Below are 18930 nucleotides of genomic sequence, written 5' to 3' on the forward strand. Positions count from 1 at the left end.
ATGATTTCATTTTCATTTGACTTGAGGTATTTTCTGAACTTCTATTTAATTTCTTCATTGACACATTGCATTTTTAGTGGCGTGCTTTTTTTTTTAGTTTTCATGTGTTTGTGTTTTTCCCATTTTTCTTCCTGTAATTGATTTCTTGTTTCATACCATTGTAGTTGGAAAAATGCCTGATATAATTTCTATCCTCTTAAATTTGTTGAGACTGGTGGCCTAGCGTGTGATCTATCCCAGAGAACTTTCTATATGCACTTGAAAAGAATGTGTATTCTGCTGATTTTTTAAAACATCTTTATTGGAGTATAATTGCTTTACAATGGTGTGTTAGTTTCTGCTTTATAACGAAGTGAATCAGTTATACATATACCTATGTCCCCATATCTCTTCCCTCTTGCATCTCCCTCCCTCCCACCGTCCCTATCCAACCCCACTAGGTGGTCACAAAGCACTGAGCTGATCTCCCTGTGCTATGCAGCTGCTTCCCACTAGCTATCTATTTTACATTTGGTAGTGTATATATGTCCATGCCACTCTCTCACTTTGTCCCAGCCTACCCTTGCTCCTCCCCGTATCCTCAAGTCCATTGTCTAGTAGGTCGGCACCTTTATTCCCATCTTGCCCCTAGGTTCTTCATGACCTTTTTTTTTTTTTTTTTTGGTTCCATATACATGTGTTAGCATACGGTATGTGTTTTTCTCTTTCTGACTTACTTCACTCTGTATGACAGGCTCTAGGTCCATCCACCTCACTACAAATAACTCAGTTTCATTCCTTTTTATGGCTGAGTGATATTCCATTGTATATATGTGCCACATCTTCTTTATCCATTCATCTGTTGATAGACACTTTGGTTGCTTCCATGTCCTTGCTATTGTAAATAGAGCTGCAATGAACATTGTGGTACATGACTCTTTTTGAATTATGGTCTTCTCAGAGTATATGCCCAGTAGTGGGATTGCTGGGTCATACGGTAGTTCTATTTTTAGTTTTTTAAGGAATGTCCATACTGTTCTCCATAGTAGCTGTATCAATTTACATTCCCACCAACAGTGCAAGAGGGTTCCCTTTCTCCACACCCTCTCCAGCATTTATTGCTTGTAGATTTTTTGATGATGGCCATTCTGACTGGTGTGAGATGATATCTCACTGTAGTTTTGATTTGCATTTCTCTAATGATTAATGATGTTGAGCATTCTTTGATGTGTCTGTTGGCAATCTGTATATCTTCTTTGGAGAAATGTCTGTTTAGGTCTTCTGCCCATTTTGGGATTGGGTTGTTTGTTGTTTTAATGTTGAGCTGTGTAAGCTGCTTGTAAATTTTGGAGATTAATCCTTTGTCAGTTGCTCCATTTGCAAATATTTTCTCCCATTCCGAGGATTGTCTTTTCGTCTTGTTTATGGTTTCCTTTGCTGTGCAAAAGCTTTTAAGTTTCATTAGGTCCCATTTTTTTATTTTTGTTTTTCTTTCCATTTCTCTAGGAGGTGGGTCAAAAAGGATCTTGCTGTGATTTATGTCATAGTGTTCTGCCTATATTTTCCTCTAAGAGTTTGATGGTGTCTGGCCTTACATTTATGTCTTTAGTCCACTTTGAGTTTATTTTTGTGTATGGTGTTAGGGAGTGTTCTAATTTCATTCTTTTACATGTAGCTGTCCAGTTTTCCCAGCACCACTTATTGAAGAGGCTGTCTTTTCTCCATCTGCTGATTTTGGATGGAATTTCCTTTAGATATGTATTAAGTGCAGCTGGTCTAATTTGTCATTTAAGAGCACTGTTTCCTTATTGATTTTCTGTCTGGATGATCTGTCCCTTGATTTAAGCAGGGTGTTAAAAGTCCCTTACTTTTTTTTTTTTTTTTTTGCGGTACACGGGCCTCTCACTGCTGTGGCCTCTCCCATTGCGGAGCACAGGCTCCGGATGCACAGGCTCAGCGGCCATGGCTCACGGGCCCAGCCGCTCCACGGCATGTGGGATCTTCCCGGACCGGGGCACGAACCCGTGTCCCCTGCATTAGCAGGCAGACTCTCAATCACTGCACCACCAGGGAAGCCCTAAAATTTATTTATTTATTTATTTTGGCTGCGTTGGGTCTTCATTGCTGTGTGTGGGCTTTCTCTAGTTGCAGTGAGGGGTTACGGTGAGGGGGAGCTACTCTTCACTGCAGTGCATGGGCTTCTCATTGAGGTGGCTTCTCTTGTTGTGGAACATGGGCTCTAGGTGCATGGGCTTCAGTAATTGTGGCACGTTGGCTCAGTAGTTGTGGTTCATGGGTTCTAGAGTGCAGGCTCAGTAGTTGTGGCGCACCTGCTTAGTTGGTCTTCAGTGTTTGGGATCTTCCCGGGCCAGGGCTCGAACCTGTGTCCCCTGCATTAGCAAGTGGATTCTTAACCACTGCACCACCTGGGAAGTCCCCTGTATCATTATTTTAGATGCGCATTTAAGTGATATCATATGATACTTGTGTTTCCCTATCTGACTTACTTCATTTAGAATGATAATCTCAAGGTCCACCCATGTTGCTGCCAAGGCCATTATTTCATTCTTTTTTATGGCTGAGCAATATTCAATTATATATATAATGGAATATTTTTTATATATGCATATATCCATTCATTCTTCTTTATCCATTCATCTGTTGATGGACACTTAGGTTGCTTACATGTCTTGGCTACTGGAAATAGTGCTGCTATGAAAATTGGGGTGCATGTATCTTTTCAAATTAGAGGTTTTGTCTTTTCTGGATATATGCCCAGGAGTGGGATTGCTGGATCATATGGTAACTCTACTTTTAGTTTTTTAAGGGACCTCCATATTGTTTTCTAAAGTGGCTGTACCAATTTGGAAACTTTGTAGACTTTTTGATGATGGCCATTCTGACTGGTGTGAGGTGATATCTCAGTGTAGTTTTGATTCACATTTCTCTAATAATTAGTGATGTTGAGCATCTTTTCATGTGCCCATTGGCCCTCTGTATGTCTTCTTTGGAGAAATGTCTATTTAGGTCTTCTGTCCATTTTATTTTTATTGGGTTGTTTGTTTTTTTGTTATTGAGCTGTATAAGCTATTTGTATATTTTTTGAAAATAAGCACTTGTCGTTCATGTTGTTTCCAAATATTTTCTCCCATTCCATAAGTTGTCTTTTCATTTTGTTTATGGTTTCCTTCACTGTGCAAGAGCTTATAAGTTTGATCAGGTGCCATTTGTTTATTTGTAGGTTTTTGATTTGTGGTTACCATGGGGTTCAATATATTATTACATCTACTTGTTTTAAACTGATAGTCATTTAAGTTCAAACACATTCTAAAGGATCTACAGTTTTTACCCCCCTCCCCAAGGTTTTGAAATTAGATGAAACAGTTAACTGTCTTGTGTTTTACATCTTTATACCTACCCCTTAATTGTTTACTGTGTTACAGTTGATTTAAAAATTTTTGTATTTTAAACTTTGCACTAGCTTATTTAAGTGGTTGATTCACAGCCTTCAGTATATGTTTGCCTTTACTAATGGAATTTTTCTTTTCTAAAAATTCTTACTTCTTGTTGTAGCCTTTCCTTTTCCACCTAAATAAGACCCGTTAACACCTCTTGTAGGGTTGGTTTAGTGCTGGTGTACTCTTTTAGTTTTGCTTGTCTGAGAAGTTCTTTATCTCCTTCAATTCTGAATGTTAACCTTGCTGGATAGAGAATCCTAGGTTGTAGATTTTCCTCTTTCAGCACTTTAAATATATCATGCCTCTCCCTTCTGGCCTATGAAATTTCTGCTGAAAATTCAGCTGATAGCCTTATGGGGGCTTTCTTGCATGTTACTCTTTGTTTTTCTCTGCAGCCTTTAAAATTCTCTATCTTTAACTTTTGTCATTTAATTATTATATGCCTTGTTGTGGGTCTCTTTGCGTTCGTCTTTGTTGGGACTCTGTGCTTCTTGCGCCTGTTTCTTTCTTCAGCTTCAGGACATTTTCAGCCGTAATTTCATCAAATATATTTTTGGCCATTTTCTTTTTCTCTTCTCCTTTTGGGATCTCTGTAATGTGTATATTAATACATTTGACATTGTCTCAGAATTCCCTTAAAATTTGGGGTTTTTTTTCTGTTCTGATTAGGTGATTTCCATTATTCTACCTTCCAGATCGCTTATGTGTTCTTCTGTATCACTGTGTCTGCTGTTAATTCCTTCTAGTGTATTTTGCATTTCAGTTATTTTATTCTTCAACTCTGGTTCTTTTTTTTTTCTAGTTCCTTATTAAAATTCCATGTTCATCTATTCTTTTCCCAAGTTCAATTAGCATGCTTATTACTAAAGTTTTGAACTTTTATCTGGTAAATTATTTATCTCTTTTTCATTAGTTGGTTTTTTTCAGGTTTGTTTTTTCTTATTCTTTTATTTGAAACATATTCCTCTGTCTTCTCATTTTGTTTAATTTTCTCTATTTCTATGAAATTAGGTGAAACAGTTAACTGTCTTGGTCTTAAAGACATGTCCTGTGTGGGGGCATCCCTATGCAGTCTACATGTGCCCAGTGGCTTTGCTGGGAAACCGGGATCTGAAGTGAGCACTGGCTGTGTCATCCTCTGGGGTGTGCTGGCCACCACTGCCTTGGTGGGAGGTATGGCTGGAGTTTCAGGGGCTAGAGTCAATTCCAGGTGTAAGCCTGAGCCTCTCCCATGCTTAATGTTCAGCACTCCCTGTCAGGAGTGGAGGCAGTGTCCAAAGGGCTGGAGCAGGAGCCCTGAGGGAGTTGGGTTTCTCCAGGTTGTGATGGCAGTCCCCACCTTGGTTTGGGGTGTGGCTGGGTCCTGAGGGCTTGGGACTGTTCTTCTGTGCTCATTTCACTTTTTCCCAGGTGTGCATACCCTGGTTAGAGGCTAGGTCAGAGCTGGAGGGGTTGGCATCACATTACTGAGTTTATTTCACCCCCCACTCTCTGAATATGCACAGGGACACACGCTCCAGTGATGGTGTTTTCCGTCATGGAGTTAGTTTTGCTCCCTCCCAAGTGTGTGCACTGATGCATGTGCTGGCAGTGGCTGCCTCTGTCCTGGTCAGAGGCAGGGCCAGCGTCTGAGCCAGCTCCATTCCCTCTAAGTGTGTACACTCTTGTTGGCAATGGCAGCCTCTACCTTAGTGGAGAGGAAGAGTGGCTGGGGCAGGAGCTCAGTGCAGGCTGGGGAGGGGAGCTGGGAACAGGTGCCGGGGCAGTTCTGGCAGGCCAGCCAGAACCCCAGGCAGTTTTCAATCTGCTGCCTCCACACTGTGACTGTGAGTGAGCAAGTCTGTGCATGTGTTCTTTAAGAGCAGAGTCTCGGTTTCTTATAGTCGTCTGGTTAAGTCTCACTGGTTTTCAAACCAGCTAAGGGGGCTCATCTTCTTGGTGTTGGACCCCAGGGCTGTGGTTCCTAAGATGTGGCTCAAAGCTCTCACCCCCCAGGAAGATCCCCGAGCCTGTGATATCCCCCTCCTCTTGTGTGTCCCCTGCTAGGGATGTGGGTCCCAACCAAATCACTTCTCCTCTCTTCCTAACAGACTCTGGGTGGATCTTTATTTACATTCTTGGTTGTGGAAGAGCTTTCTTGCTAGTCCCCAGGTCTATTTCAGTGAGAGTCTCTCTATATGCACTTGTAGTTTTGATGTGTTGATGAGGGAAGGTGAGCCCAGCATCCTCCTACTCTACCATCTTGATCTCTGCCACAACTGAATATTTTTATTTAAAAATAAAGAAGAAAACCCGCCACCACCTTCCATAGTAAACAGAAATAAACTCAAGATGCATCACAGATGCAACTATAAAAGTTAAAACAAAAGAACTCTCCCCAAAATAGGGGGAAATCTATGTAATATTAGGGTAAGCAATAATTTTATACAGCATACAAAAAGCACTAACCATAAAATAATTGGTAAATTAGATTTAATCAAAATTAAAATTCTCTGTTCTCCCAAGACACTGGTGAGAAAATGACTGGGAGAAAATATTCAATGTACATATACATGAAAACACTTCCAAAAGAAGACATAAAAATGGTTAGTAAATACATGAAAAAAATGCTCAAGGTCATTAGTCATAAGGGAAATGCAAGTTAAACCACAAGTATATACCACTACAAATCTACCAAAATGGTACAATTAAAAGTCTGATGGCACCAGGAGTCTGGAGGGTAGAGTAACTGGAGTACTCAACCATTGTTGGTGGGAGTTTCAACTGTTATAACGACTTTGGAACACATTTTCGGCAGTTTCTCATAAGATGAAATACACACTTATTCTATGCCCAATAACTCTACTCTTGGATGTTTACCCGGCAAAAATTAAACACATGCTCTCCAAAAGACTTGTATATGCATGTCCATTGCAGCTTTACTTACAAACAGGTAAAATACTGGAAACAACCCAAAGATTCATTAACAGATGATTGAAAAAACAAGTTTTGTTAGAATCATATAATGGAATACTGCTGATACAAGCAACAACATGGATGAATCTCAGAAAGAAAAAAAAAGCCAAGTGAACAAAGCAAGACTCAGATAATACTATTTGACTGAATTTATATGAAATTCTAGAATAGGCTACATTCTATAGTGACAGAAGTCATATCAGTGGCTGCATAAGGTAGAGAATAGGGGCACTGACTGCTCAGGGGCACAAGGAAATTTGGGAGGTAATGGTATTGATCCATATGTTGATACATATGTATTATGTGTCAAAACTCATCATACTGTTACACTTAGAGTGGGTGCATTCATGATATTGTATATAAATTATACATGAATAAGTCGACCAAAAAATCATGAATTCATATTAATACTTTCTTTCAAAATGAAAGATAATAAAATTTTAATTTGACTTCTTTGATTGCTTACTTGTAACTTTTTTCTGTTACATTAACTTTGCTACCTTTTGCTTTATCCTATGCTGTATATCAAATACAGTCAAAGTAATTATACCAATATTATTACTAACAATACGACTGTTTGAAAGTCACTTGAAACAATTCTTTTGTCTGTGTGGTTATGTCATCAACATGATATGTGTTTAGGTTTATTTATTTGTTTCCAATTTTGAGTAATTGGTATTTTAGGGGTCAATTTTTCTTTATATCAGTCATTTACATGATCCCAAACTGAACCATATAACCAGTGCTGTTCAAATAAGTCTTATTTCTATTCTGAACTCTCCCCCATCTTATTTTCCCTATTCCCCTCTAAGTAACCATTTTATTAACTTTTGTTTTATTTTTCCAATCTTTATTTTTTTTGCAAATAAAAGAAAATAAATGTGCCTATCTGAACCAATCCTCTTTCTTACAAAAAGAGCAGCTGTATATTACATGTAACGTGATGAATATAGCGTTGTATCCCTTAAGAACAGGTCCTGGAGATCATGTCATATCAGTGTATGGAAATCGTGCTTATCCATTTTAAATGTTGCCACGTATCCATTGTGTGGAAGTATCATATTTTATTCAACTAGTCCTCTGTGGGTAGGCATTGGTGTGGGTAGGCTCCCAATCTTTTGCCATTATATGCCACAAATAACCTTATACCAAAGTAATTTCAAAGTTTTGAAGTATATCTTTAGGATAAAATTCCAGAAGGATTGCTGAGTGCAAGGTTAAGTGCACATGTATTTTTGCTGAATATCAACAAATTCCACTCCATAGAGGTTCTACCAGTTGTCTTTACCACCTGCACTGTATGTGAATTTTGTTCCCCATAATCTCACCAAGAGAGTGTGATACATTTGGTAGCTTAGAGAGGGCTGCAACTTCTTTGACCCTACTCCCCTTGATATGTGGGGTCTATTTATATCCCTGTAACAGTTAATTCTATGTACCACCTTGACTGGGCTAAGGGATGCCCAGATAGCTGCTAAAACATGATTTCTGGGTGTGTCTGTATTTCTGGAAGAGATTAGCATTTGAATCAGTAGACTTAGTAAAAAAAAAAAAAGGTCACCCTCACCAGTGCAGCTGGGCATCATCCAATCATTGAGGGCCTGAATAAAACAAAAAGGCAGAGAGGAAGGGTGAATTTGCTTTCTCTGCTTGAGCTGAGACACCCCTTTATGCCACCCTCGGACATCAGTCCTGGTTCTCAAGCCTTCAGATTTGGACTGGGTCTTACACTATCAGCTCCTCTGATTCTTAGGCCTTAGACTCAGAATGAATTACACCACCAGCTTTCCTCGTTCTCCAGCTTGCAGATGGCAGACTGTGGGACTTCTTGGGGTCTATAATCACGTGAGCACGTATACTACCAGTTTTATTTCTCTAAAAAACCTGGACTAATATGGATTTTGATACCAGGAGTGGCTTTAGAGGAACAGAATTTTAAAGATGAGTTTTCTGAATTGGTTCTGGCGTTGCTGAAATTGGCTCTCTAATCTGATTAAAGACTCTAATAACTCTTTCCAGTAGTAAAGAGAGTACTGATAGTCTGTGGTGAACTGTTGATTAAAGATAGGTAATATATCTGCATCGGAAACTCCTAATCAACCACTCTGTGAAGCAAAGAGAGAAGTGGATACTTTTGGATATTTTTTTAAAACTAAGGGATAAATGACATTGGTTGGTTGCCTAATGTTGCTGGACAAAGTGGTGAAAGAAAAGCATGAACCCGGGGATTCCAATTCCCAGCTCAGGCACTCCGTAAGTGATCTAAGAGCTCCTCGCACGCCCTGAAGTAGAGCCTTATCTCTAGGAGTCACAGGGCTGAAACTGGTGAAAATGAAATACAGAAACTCATTTTGAGATAGGCTGAATTACAACACAAATTGAACTCCCAGCCTCACTGTTCAAGTGAAGGGACTGATTAGGAAAGAACGAGATCCTGTAAGTTGGGATGGGATGTGTGAGAAGACCCTGATGAAACTGCGGAAACTGAGCCTTCTCTAGTGAGTCTTCCTAACCAGGGGAAGAGTTCTCCCCGCAACACACACCCAGTAGCAGCAGCCTCCCCACCCACAGTGGTAGCAGCTTCTCCATCTCTATCTGAGGGGATTAACCCTGCATTGCCTGAGGAAACACTAATGGCCTCCCCTGAGATAGCTGCCACGGAAAACAATGCTGATTCTCCTCAGGACCCACCCCACTACACGCTCTGCTTCTGGACCTACAACTAGAGTCAAGACTTAGCAGACCTCTAGAGGTGAGGTACAAAGTGTGACCCATAAGGGTGTGTACTACACTTCATGAGAACTATTTGAGTTTTCTAATCTATACAAGCAGATGTCCAGGGAACATGTGTGGGAATGGACTCTGAGGGTGTAGGATAATGCTGAAGGGAATGTAAAGTTGGATCAGGCTGAATTTATTGGTATGGGCTCACTAAGCTGAGATTCTGCATTTCATGTTGCAGCTTGGGGAGTTAGAAAGGGCTCTAACTGGAAATACCCAGCCTCTCTTGGTTTAATGTAAAGGAAGGGATTCAGAGGCTTAGGGAGACTGAAATGTTAGAGTGAACTTGTCATTTAAGACTTACTCACCCACACTGAAGGGGTTCAGAGGACATACCTTTCACTAATATTTTGAGAAATAAATTTATGAGGGGAGCCTAACATCCTTGAAGGGCTCCATGATGGCTCTTCCCTGGAGGACGGATCTTAGAGTGGGAACCACGGCCACTCAATTGGGAAGCCTAAATGCAATAGGAATATACGTATCCTAGGGTGGCAGGGGCCAAGTGGTGGCACTCAAGCACCAAAGACAAGGAAGGCAAGATTACCATAATGAACAGTAGAGACAAAGCAGCAATCAGAAAAGTCAGACTCATGCAAACTTTTGGTCTTGGTGAGTTAATCACGATGCTCCTAGAAGAGAAATGGAAATTCTCTCTTGATCTAAATAAGCAGAAAAGCTCTAAGTCAAGTGAACAAAAGTCACTTAACTCAGAAAAACAGAGAGTCACAGCCATTCAATCAATTCCCAGAGTTAAGCCAGTTTACAGACCCCAAACCCCTTGAATGAATGGGAGACCAGTTCCCCTTGAGGAAGGACCCTGATACACTAATGAAAATTTGTACAGTTAACTTTTCTCCCAGCCTTCCCTAGAGGGACCTGTGGCCCTTTACCAGGGTAACTGTACATTGGGGGAAAGGAAATAATCATACCTTTCAGAGACTACCAGACAGTGGATCTGAACTGACACTGATTCCCGAAGACCCAAAACATCACTGTGGCCCTCCAGTCAGATTAGGTGCTCATGGAGGTCAGGTGGTCAATGGAGCTTTAGCTCAGGCCCATCTCACAGTAGGTCCAGTGGCTCTCTGAACCCACCCTGTGGTTATTTACCCAGTTGCAGAATACATAATTGGAAAAGACATATTAGCAGCTGGAAAAATCCTCACATTGGTTCCCTACTTATGCAGTGAGGGCTATTATGGTAGAAAAGGCTAAGTGGAAGCTATTAGTACTGTCTCTACCTAGGAAAATAATAAACCAAAAGTAATACCACATCCCTCGAAGGATCACAGATACTACTGCCACTATCGAGGACTTGGAAGGATGCAGGGGTGGTGATTCACACCACATCCTCATTCATCTCTATTTGGCCTGTGCAAAAGACAGGTGGATCTTGGAGAATGACAGTGGATTACTTTATTGTAAGCTTAACCAGGTGGTGCCTCCAATTGCAGGTGCTGTACCAGATATGGTTTCATCGCTTAAGCAAATTAACACATCCCGGGGTACCTGGTATGCAGCTATTGATGTGGCAAATGTCTTTTTCTCCATACTTGTCCATAAGGTCCGCCAAGCAGCAGTTTGCTTTCAACTGGCAAGGTTAGCAATGCACATACACTGTTCTCCCTCAGAGGCATATCAACCCTCCAGCCCTATTCATAATTTAGTTTGCAGGGATCTCAATCACCTTTCCCTTCCACGGGATATCATACTGGCCCATTATATTGATGATATTATGTTGATTACACCTAGTGAGTGAGTAGTAGTAACAACCCTAGGCTAATTGGTAAGACATTTGCGTGTCAGAGGGTGGGAAATAAATCTGACTAAAATTCACTTCTACCTCAGTGAAATTTATAGGGGTCCTGTGGTATGGAGCATGTCAATATATCACTTCTAAGATAAAGAGGAAGTGGAATCTGGCTTTCCTACAACCAAGAAAGAGGCTCAATACCTAGTGGTCCTCTTTGGATTTCGGAGGCAACATATTCCTTCCTCATTTGGTGTGTTACTCCAGTCCATTTACTAAGTGACCTGAAAAACTGTTAGTTTTGAGTGGGGCCCAGAAGAAGAGAAGGCTCTGCCCCAGGTCCAGGCTGCTGTGCAAACTGCTCTGCCACTTGGGCCATATGATCCAGCACATCCAATGGCGCTTGAAGTCTCTCTGGCAGGTACGGACACCGTTTGGAGCCTTTGTCAGGCTCCTATAGGTAAATCACACTGCAGGCCTTTAAGATTTTGGAGCAATGCCGTGCCATCACCTTCGGATGACTGCTCTCCTTCTGAGAAACAGCTCTTGGCGTATTAGTGGGCCATAGTAGCTACTGAATGCTTGATGATGGGCCACCAAGTTGCCCATCATGAAATGGCTATTATCTGACCCACCACGCCATAAAGTGGGCCTGCACAGTACACTCCATCATCAAATGGAACTGATATATACAAAGTCAGGCCCAAGCAGGGGAGCCTCATGGGGAGTTCCCTGTGATCAGTTGACAGGGGAAGAGAAGATCTGGGCCTGGTTTAGAGATGGTTCTGCATGATATACATGCACCACCTGAATGTGGACAGCTGCAACACTACGGCCTTTCTCTGGGACATCCCTGAAGGATAGTGGTGAAGAGAAATTCTCTCAGTGGACAGAACTTTGGGGAGTTCACTTAGTTGTGCACATTGCTTACAAGGAGAAAAGGCCAGATCTGTGATTATATACCAATTCATGGGCTGTGACCAAAGGTTTGTCTGCATGGTTAGGGACATGGAAGAAATATGATTTGAAAATTGGTGACAAAGAAATATGGGAAAGAGGTATGTGGATAGACCTCTCTGAATGGTCAAAAAACATGAAGATATTTGTGTCCCATGTGAATGCTCACCAAAAGCTTACATCAGCAGAGGATTTTAATAACCGAGTGGACAGGATGACCCATTCTGTTGATACCAGTCAGCCTCTTTCCCCAGCCACCCGTCATCACCCAATGGGCTCATTAACAAACTGGCCATGGTGGCAGGGCAGGGTTGGCAGTTATACATGGGCTTTGCAACATGGACATCCACTCACCAAGGATGACCAAGCTACGGCCACCAATAACTGCCCAATCTTCAGTGGCAGAGACCAACACTGAGCCCCAAATATGGCAACATTTCCTGCAGTGATCAGACAGCTACCTGGTGGGTGCATGCCAGAAGAGGGTTCATTACACTGGACTGCTTCCTGTACAGAAGGGGAAGCATTTTATTCTTACTGGAGTAGACACTCTGGATGTAATTTTCCCTCCCTGCACCCAATGCTTCTGCCAAAGATACCAACCATGGACTTACAGAATGCCTTATCCACCACCATGGTATTCCACACAGCATTGCTTCTGATCAAGGAACTCACTTCATAGGAAAAAAAAAAGTGGCAATTGGTCCATGCTTATAGAATTCACTGGTCTTACCATGTTCCCCACCATCCTGAAGCAGTTGTCTTGACAGAATGGTGGAATGGCCTTTTGAAGACTCAGTTATAGTGCCAGCTAGGTGGCCATACCTTACAGGGCTGGAGCAAGGGTCTCCAGAATGCTGTATATGCCCTGAATCAACATCCAATATATGGTGCTGTTTCTCCCAAACCCAGGATTCATGAGTCCAGGAATCAAGGTGGAAATGGAATTGACACCACTCATTATTTTTTATTTTTTAAATTTTATTTATTTATTTATTTTTGGCTGTGTTGGGTCTTCGTTTCTGTGTGAGGGCTTTCTCTAGTTGCGTTGAGTGGAGGCCACTCTTCATCGCGGTGCGCGGGCCTCTCACTATCGTGGCCTCTCTTGTTGAGGAGCACAGGCTCCAGATGCCCAGGCTCAGTAGTTGTGGCTCATGGGCCTAGTTGCTCCGCAGCATGTGGGATCTTCCCAGACCAGGGCTCGAACCCGTGTCCCCTGCATTAGCAGGCAGATTCTCCACCACTGCGCCACCAGGAAAGCCCAACACCACTCATTATTAACCTTAGTGACCCACTAGCAAAGTTTTTGCTTCCTGTTTCCATGACTTTACTCTTTGCTGGCCTAGAGGTCTTAGTCCTAGAGGGAGGAATGCTTCCACCAGGAGACACAACAATGATTCTATTAACTGGAAGTTAAGACTGCCATCTGCCATCATCAAAACATCTACAAACAATAAATGCTGGAGAGGGTGTGGGAAAAGGGAACACTCTTGCACTGCTGGTGGGAATGTAAATTGATACAGCCACTATGGAGAACAGTATGGAGGTTCCTTAAAAAACTACAAATAGAACTACCATACAACCCAGCAATCCCACTACTGGGCATATACCCTGAGAAAACCATAATTAGAAAAGAGTCATGTACCACAATGTTCATTGCAGCTCTATTTACAATAGCCAGGACATGGAAGCAACCTAAGTGTCCATCATCGGATGAATGGATAAAGAAGATGTGGCACATATATACAATGGAATATTACTCAGCCATAAAAAGAAACGAAATTGAGTTACTTGTAGTGAGGTGGATGGACCTAGAGCCTGTCATACAGAGTGAAGTAAGTCAGAAAGAGAAAAACACATACCGTATGCTAACACATATATATGGAATCTAAAAAAAAAAAAAGAAGTCTCTGAAGAACCTAGGGGCAGGATAGGAATAAAGACGCAGACATAGAGAATGGACTTGAGGACATGGGGAGGGGGAAGGGTAAGCTGGAACGCAGTGAGAGAGTGGCGTGGACATATATACACTACCAAATGTAAAATAGATAGCTAGTGGGAAGCAGCCACATAGCACAGGGAGATCAGCTCGATGCTTTGTGTCTACCTAGAGGGGTGGGATAGTGAGGGTGGGAGGGAGATGCAAGAGGGCGGAGATATGGATATATATGTATATGTATAACTGATTCACTTTGTTATAAATCAGAAACTAACACACCATTGTAAAGCAATTATACTCCAATAAAGATGTTTAAAAAGAAAAGAAAAGAAAAAAAGACTGCCACCTGGCCAGTTTGGGCTCCTCATGCCTCTGAATCAATAGGCAACGAATGGAACTATGGTGATGGCTGGGGTGATTGATCCTGATTACCCAGGGGAAATTGGACTACTTCTCCACAGTAAAGGTAAGGAAGAGTAGGTCTGGAACACAGGAAATAGCTTAGGGTGTCTCAGTAATACCATGCCCTGTTATTAAGGTCAATGGAAAACTATAACAACCCAATCCAGCATTGGCCCAGACCCTTCAGGAATAAAGGTTTGGATCACCCCACCAGGTAAAGAACAATGATTAGATGAAGTACTTGCTGAAGGCAAAGGGAACAGAGTGGGTGGTAAAAGAAGATGGTCATAAATACCAGCTACAACCATGTGACCAGTTATAGAAACAAGGACTGTAATACGTTGCGAGTATGTTCTTATTTTTATATGAATACATTTGCATTCATATTTCCTGTTTGTTTTCTTTCCTTTCTTTTTCCTTGTTATTTCCTCTTATTCCCTTAACATGTAGCATAAGACATATTGAATTTATATCATAGTATCTCATTATTAATTTCACATCATAGTATTTAAGTTACCGGATATCAGGAAGAACAAACATCCCTGAGGGCTTTACTTCCTCTTCTGGGGAAAGGATAAATATATAAATCACCATATCCTGTTGGTTCTGTTTCTCTGCTGAACCCTAATAACAAGTACCATTCCATGATGGGTTGTACACACTAAACCAGAGGCCTCTACATGGGTGGGAACCAGGGGCTGGAAGGAGAAGTGGCACCACTTACCATCACTACCTATGACTCACTGAGGTGGTTCGTGCCTCCTGTCCCCTGCAACTCTAGGCTCTGCAGGGTCACCAAATGGGTCATACTTTCACAGTGGGACAAAGCTGGAGTCCCACCTGGGCATTTGGGGCTCCCTGTGTCCCTGCAGTAGCAAGAAGAGGTGTCACAGTCTTGACAGGCATACTGGAGCCTAATCATTGAGAGGAGGTAGGGCATATGTGTGGAACCCAGGTGATCTCCTTAGGTGCCTCTTTGTATTTTCTAGCTCTATTGCTACTATAAATGGATAGATTCAGCAATCCGAGCCTGAGAAAGACATGGTGACCAGGCACTCGGGTGCTTTAAAGATAAGGGCCTGGGTAATAACACAGGGTTAACATCCAACCCAAGTCATCAGAATGCTATCTAGAGATGAGGGAAACTAGAACAGATAGTGGAGAGACAGTATCAACTTTAGCCCCAGAACTAAACACAGTACTAGGGTCTCTGCTTCATCCCACTAACCTCCCTCTTCTATGGTTCCCCACAGGCAGAGATGCCTGCCAGAATCCTGGAGGAGCTGTTTCCAGAACATATAAAGAAAAGTTGATCAGAGCAATGCAAAGACCAGACTGTGGAATTTCCCAATGAGCCACCTTCATCCTCCTCCCAGGAAAGTCTTGCTGACCAGCTGCTGGGATTATGATCAGCATAGAGCCTCCAGATGTTAGCTCTTTGGGGTCAGTCTCAGTTGCTGGGAGGTGCACGGCCAAGCTCTTACCCTTCCCAGGGCACTCACATCCAGTGAATAAGCAAGAGGAGGGAATGAAGACCAGGCCATTTTGGACCAATTCGAGACTAGTCTGTCAGGCAATATTCGTCCTGGAGCCTTGCTGCCAGGTTGGCCAAGGCTGAAAGGTGAAACGGCCAAGGCTATTTCTCATCTGCACAACTGACTTCATCAACCTTTCTCTCTGACCTTTAATTCAGTGTCTGCTACTGGAGAACCCAAGCTATCATAATGAAGTAACCACTGAAAGCACCTAGATGTCCTAGGGCCAAGGGAACGAAGGAAAGAGGTTGGGTTCATTCAAGTACTGGTGATTTAAGGAGGCCCCCTGCAGAGCAGGCACCAAGACCTCTAAGGAGAGCAAGTGACTAGCTGATGCTGGTGCTTCAGCAACTCAGAGGAGGACCACACTGCTAGCCCCAGAGCTGCAACTCTGATCTCTGAAAGTATCAGTGGTCATCTGGTGCTGGTACTTCTAATGAAGAATGAGGGTAGTTCTAACAGGGTCAACAAAACTGCAATCCAAAGCCAAATGTGGCTACCAAAAGGACAGAGTAACTTTTAGCACACAAGAAAGTGAACTCCCTGCTCCCTTCATCCACCATTCCAGGCTACTTCCACTGCCCCCTTTTGGCACCGCTACCTGGAAAAGAGCTGGCAAAGCAGCAACGGGGTATGTAGCGGCACATCCCGGACATTACATTTTAAGAATACAAAGGTCGGAGGAGGTTTACAACTGATGAGACATTAGCTTAAAAATGTGACTTTGCCATGCCTTTGCTCAGGAAACATAAAGAGATGACTTCCAGGAAAAAAAATGAACTTTTAATATTGCTTAACACACTGAAGAGTAAGTAAGAACATGCTAGGAATCCTTCAGTGAAATATTAATGCTTATGATTCTGACATGAGGGATCCTTAAATTTTTCTTGAAACAGTCAGACATGCCCTAATACTTCTCTACTATTAAAAGAAAAACCAGAGATTTAAAAAAAAATGAAGCAGGAGCCTTAGTCACCTTCTTCCTCCTCAGTCTCTTTTTCTTCCATCGTTTCTGCCTCCTCCTTTTTATGTTTCTCATAAAGCACAAAGATGCAACGTAAAAATAAACAAGTCAAAGGAATAAGCCACAATAATGGCTGTTTTCCCTTCTCCTTCAGTCCTGTCTCTTCTGCTTGGGGATTAAAAGGTGGGCCACTACTATTACTACCTCCATTGCCTTGCTGTTCACAGTAGGGAGGTGCCCATCCAGGATTGCAGTGACATTGCTGTTTATTATTGCAGATCCCCTTCATATGGCAGGTCTCAGGCTGACAGGCTTGTGGTACACGAACCATACTGACACACTTGTTGCAGATACATATCTTTCCTGGACCACACATTGTGCCGTCTTTCACTTGACCGATATCAGATATGGACATCCCTATATGATAATCAGTGCCCAACAAGTGGTGTCATTGAAGTGAAGCTGATGCACTGTGGAATGTTCTATCAGATTAGGAATTACTCCCACATTTTCACACTGAACTCTCCCACACAGGATATCAGGGGATGCACATTTTACGTACTGTGTGTCTTTGATACCACAGTGACCAAATCGATTTCCTTGGGTGTTGATTTCTTTGTAGCAACTCTGAGGTGCACTCCTTGCATCTTTGCCAAATATCTCCCTGCACTGTTCATCATGGTTATTACAGCTCTTTTGATAGCAGTAGGCACCATCACTACAGGGAATCCCATCCTGCACATATACATCTTCTGGGCACTGATGGGATGTCCCATTGCACCACTCTGGAAGGTCACATTCACTGACCTGTTTTCTGCACAAAGTCCCTGATGACATGACCTTGCAGTCTTTACAACAAAGCCCAAAAGCACAAGCAGCTCCAGGCTTCAGAGTGCAATTCAACAGACAGCAGGGATCATTTTTGCACTGCTCTATGGTTCCACAGTCACACTCCTCTCCTTCTTCAACCACTAGGTTCCCACAATACTTCAGCCTAAAGATATTCCCTGGATGTGGAGGAGAGTAAAGACATAATCCATTACTGATAAGATTGTCCCAATACTCGGCATAACTGCAGTTGCTGAATTTATTTGTCACCTCTCTGGCAGGAAACATTATGCACCACTGAAGTTCACACACACACCATTCAGTATCATGCTGCATACCTAAATTATGACCAAGTTCATGGGTCACAACAATTGCAAAAGCATACAGACTCTCGTCTTCAAAAACATTAACTCCACTATTAAAAGGACGCTGGCATATTCCACCAACATAGGCAAGTCCAAGCGTTATGCCAAACGATTTCTTTATGAAAAGATGGGCTGCATCATGTGACAGTCGGTGATCAAGGCTAAAATACTTCCAAACAGAAAAATCCTCCAAAAGCTTATCTATGTTATCGATGGGAACTGGGTTTCCTTTAGTCCAGACTTCAAGCCCAGTTAAAATTACAACAAGTTCCAAAGAGTGATACAAGCTACCTATTATACTGACAACATCAAGTATTTCACGCTGCACTACTTACACATTACTTTCCGAGTGAACGAATCGAAGATTGTCCACAACCACTACCAACTCAAGAAAACGCAAGTGGGTCCACCAGCCTGTGTAAGAACTTTGCATCAGAGTGAAATTATGCAACTCTTGCAACTCCAGTTGGCGTGCTATATCCTCTTCTGTTAACCCACATCTCATAGGTGGGAACTGTGTATCATCACTGTCTATCTTATACACCCAGTGTTCAAATGTGGCAGAAAACCTAACTGGTTCAATTTCATAAACAAGATCATTTATCTGTAGTATTCCTCGAAAACCTCCAGAACAAGTACTGAGGGCAACCAGGGACTTGGGAACCCCCTCCACATAACCATGATAGTAGCAGTCATCAGGAACAAAAGGCTGATCCTGGCGGAGGGCACGCTGGTCTGTGTAGGTGAACACTGGGAGGTATCTGGAAACCAAGAACTTCTTGACCCTCATGTGGGCAATGTGTCTCTGGCCCCCAAACCGCAGGCTGTAGGAGAGCCAGCCCGGAGCCTTTGCATTTCTGCCCCTGCCAGTCACCTTCAAGGGGATCACCAGTTCTGGAGAGGAGAAGTGCTGGGAGGCCCTGGCCTGAGAGTGGTCAGAAATGAACAAAGACACCCCAAATGAGAGCAGCAGAAGAGTGGCTCTGATGTGCACCAGGGCCTCACCCACTGCCA

General features: G+C 42.5%; 1 protein-coding gene and 1 long non-coding RNA gene across 2 annotated transcripts in view; both read right to left on the reverse strand.

The window, feature by feature from the left end:
* Positions 1-1811: 1811 nt before the first annotated feature.
* LOC125963557 (uncharacterized) overlaps positions 1812-18930 on the reverse strand; it is a 150630-nt gene continuing 133511 nt past the window's right edge. The window contains exon 2 of the long non-coding RNA XR_007475666.1: positions 1812-2309. This is a non-coding gene — a long non-coding RNA (uncharacterized LOC125963557). The remainder of the gene's footprint in view (positions 2310-18930) is intronic.
* LOC101269907 (disintegrin and metalloproteinase domain-containing protein 20) overlaps positions 12864-18930 on the reverse strand; it is a 64957-nt gene continuing 58890 nt past the window's right edge. The window contains 2 exon segments of the mRNA XM_004262184.3: positions 12864-17158; positions 17161-18929. Coding sequence (XP_004262232.3) covers positions 16728-17158; positions 17161-18929 — 2200 coding nt within the window. The 3' untranslated portion in view covers positions 12864-16727.

The sequence above is a fragment of the Orcinus orca genome, chromosome 2, assembly GCF_937001465.1.
Source record: "Orcinus orca chromosome 2, mOrcOrc1.1, whole genome shotgun sequence".
Classification (NCBI taxonomy): Eukaryota; Metazoa; Chordata; class Mammalia; order Artiodactyla; family Delphinidae; genus Orcinus; species Orcinus orca.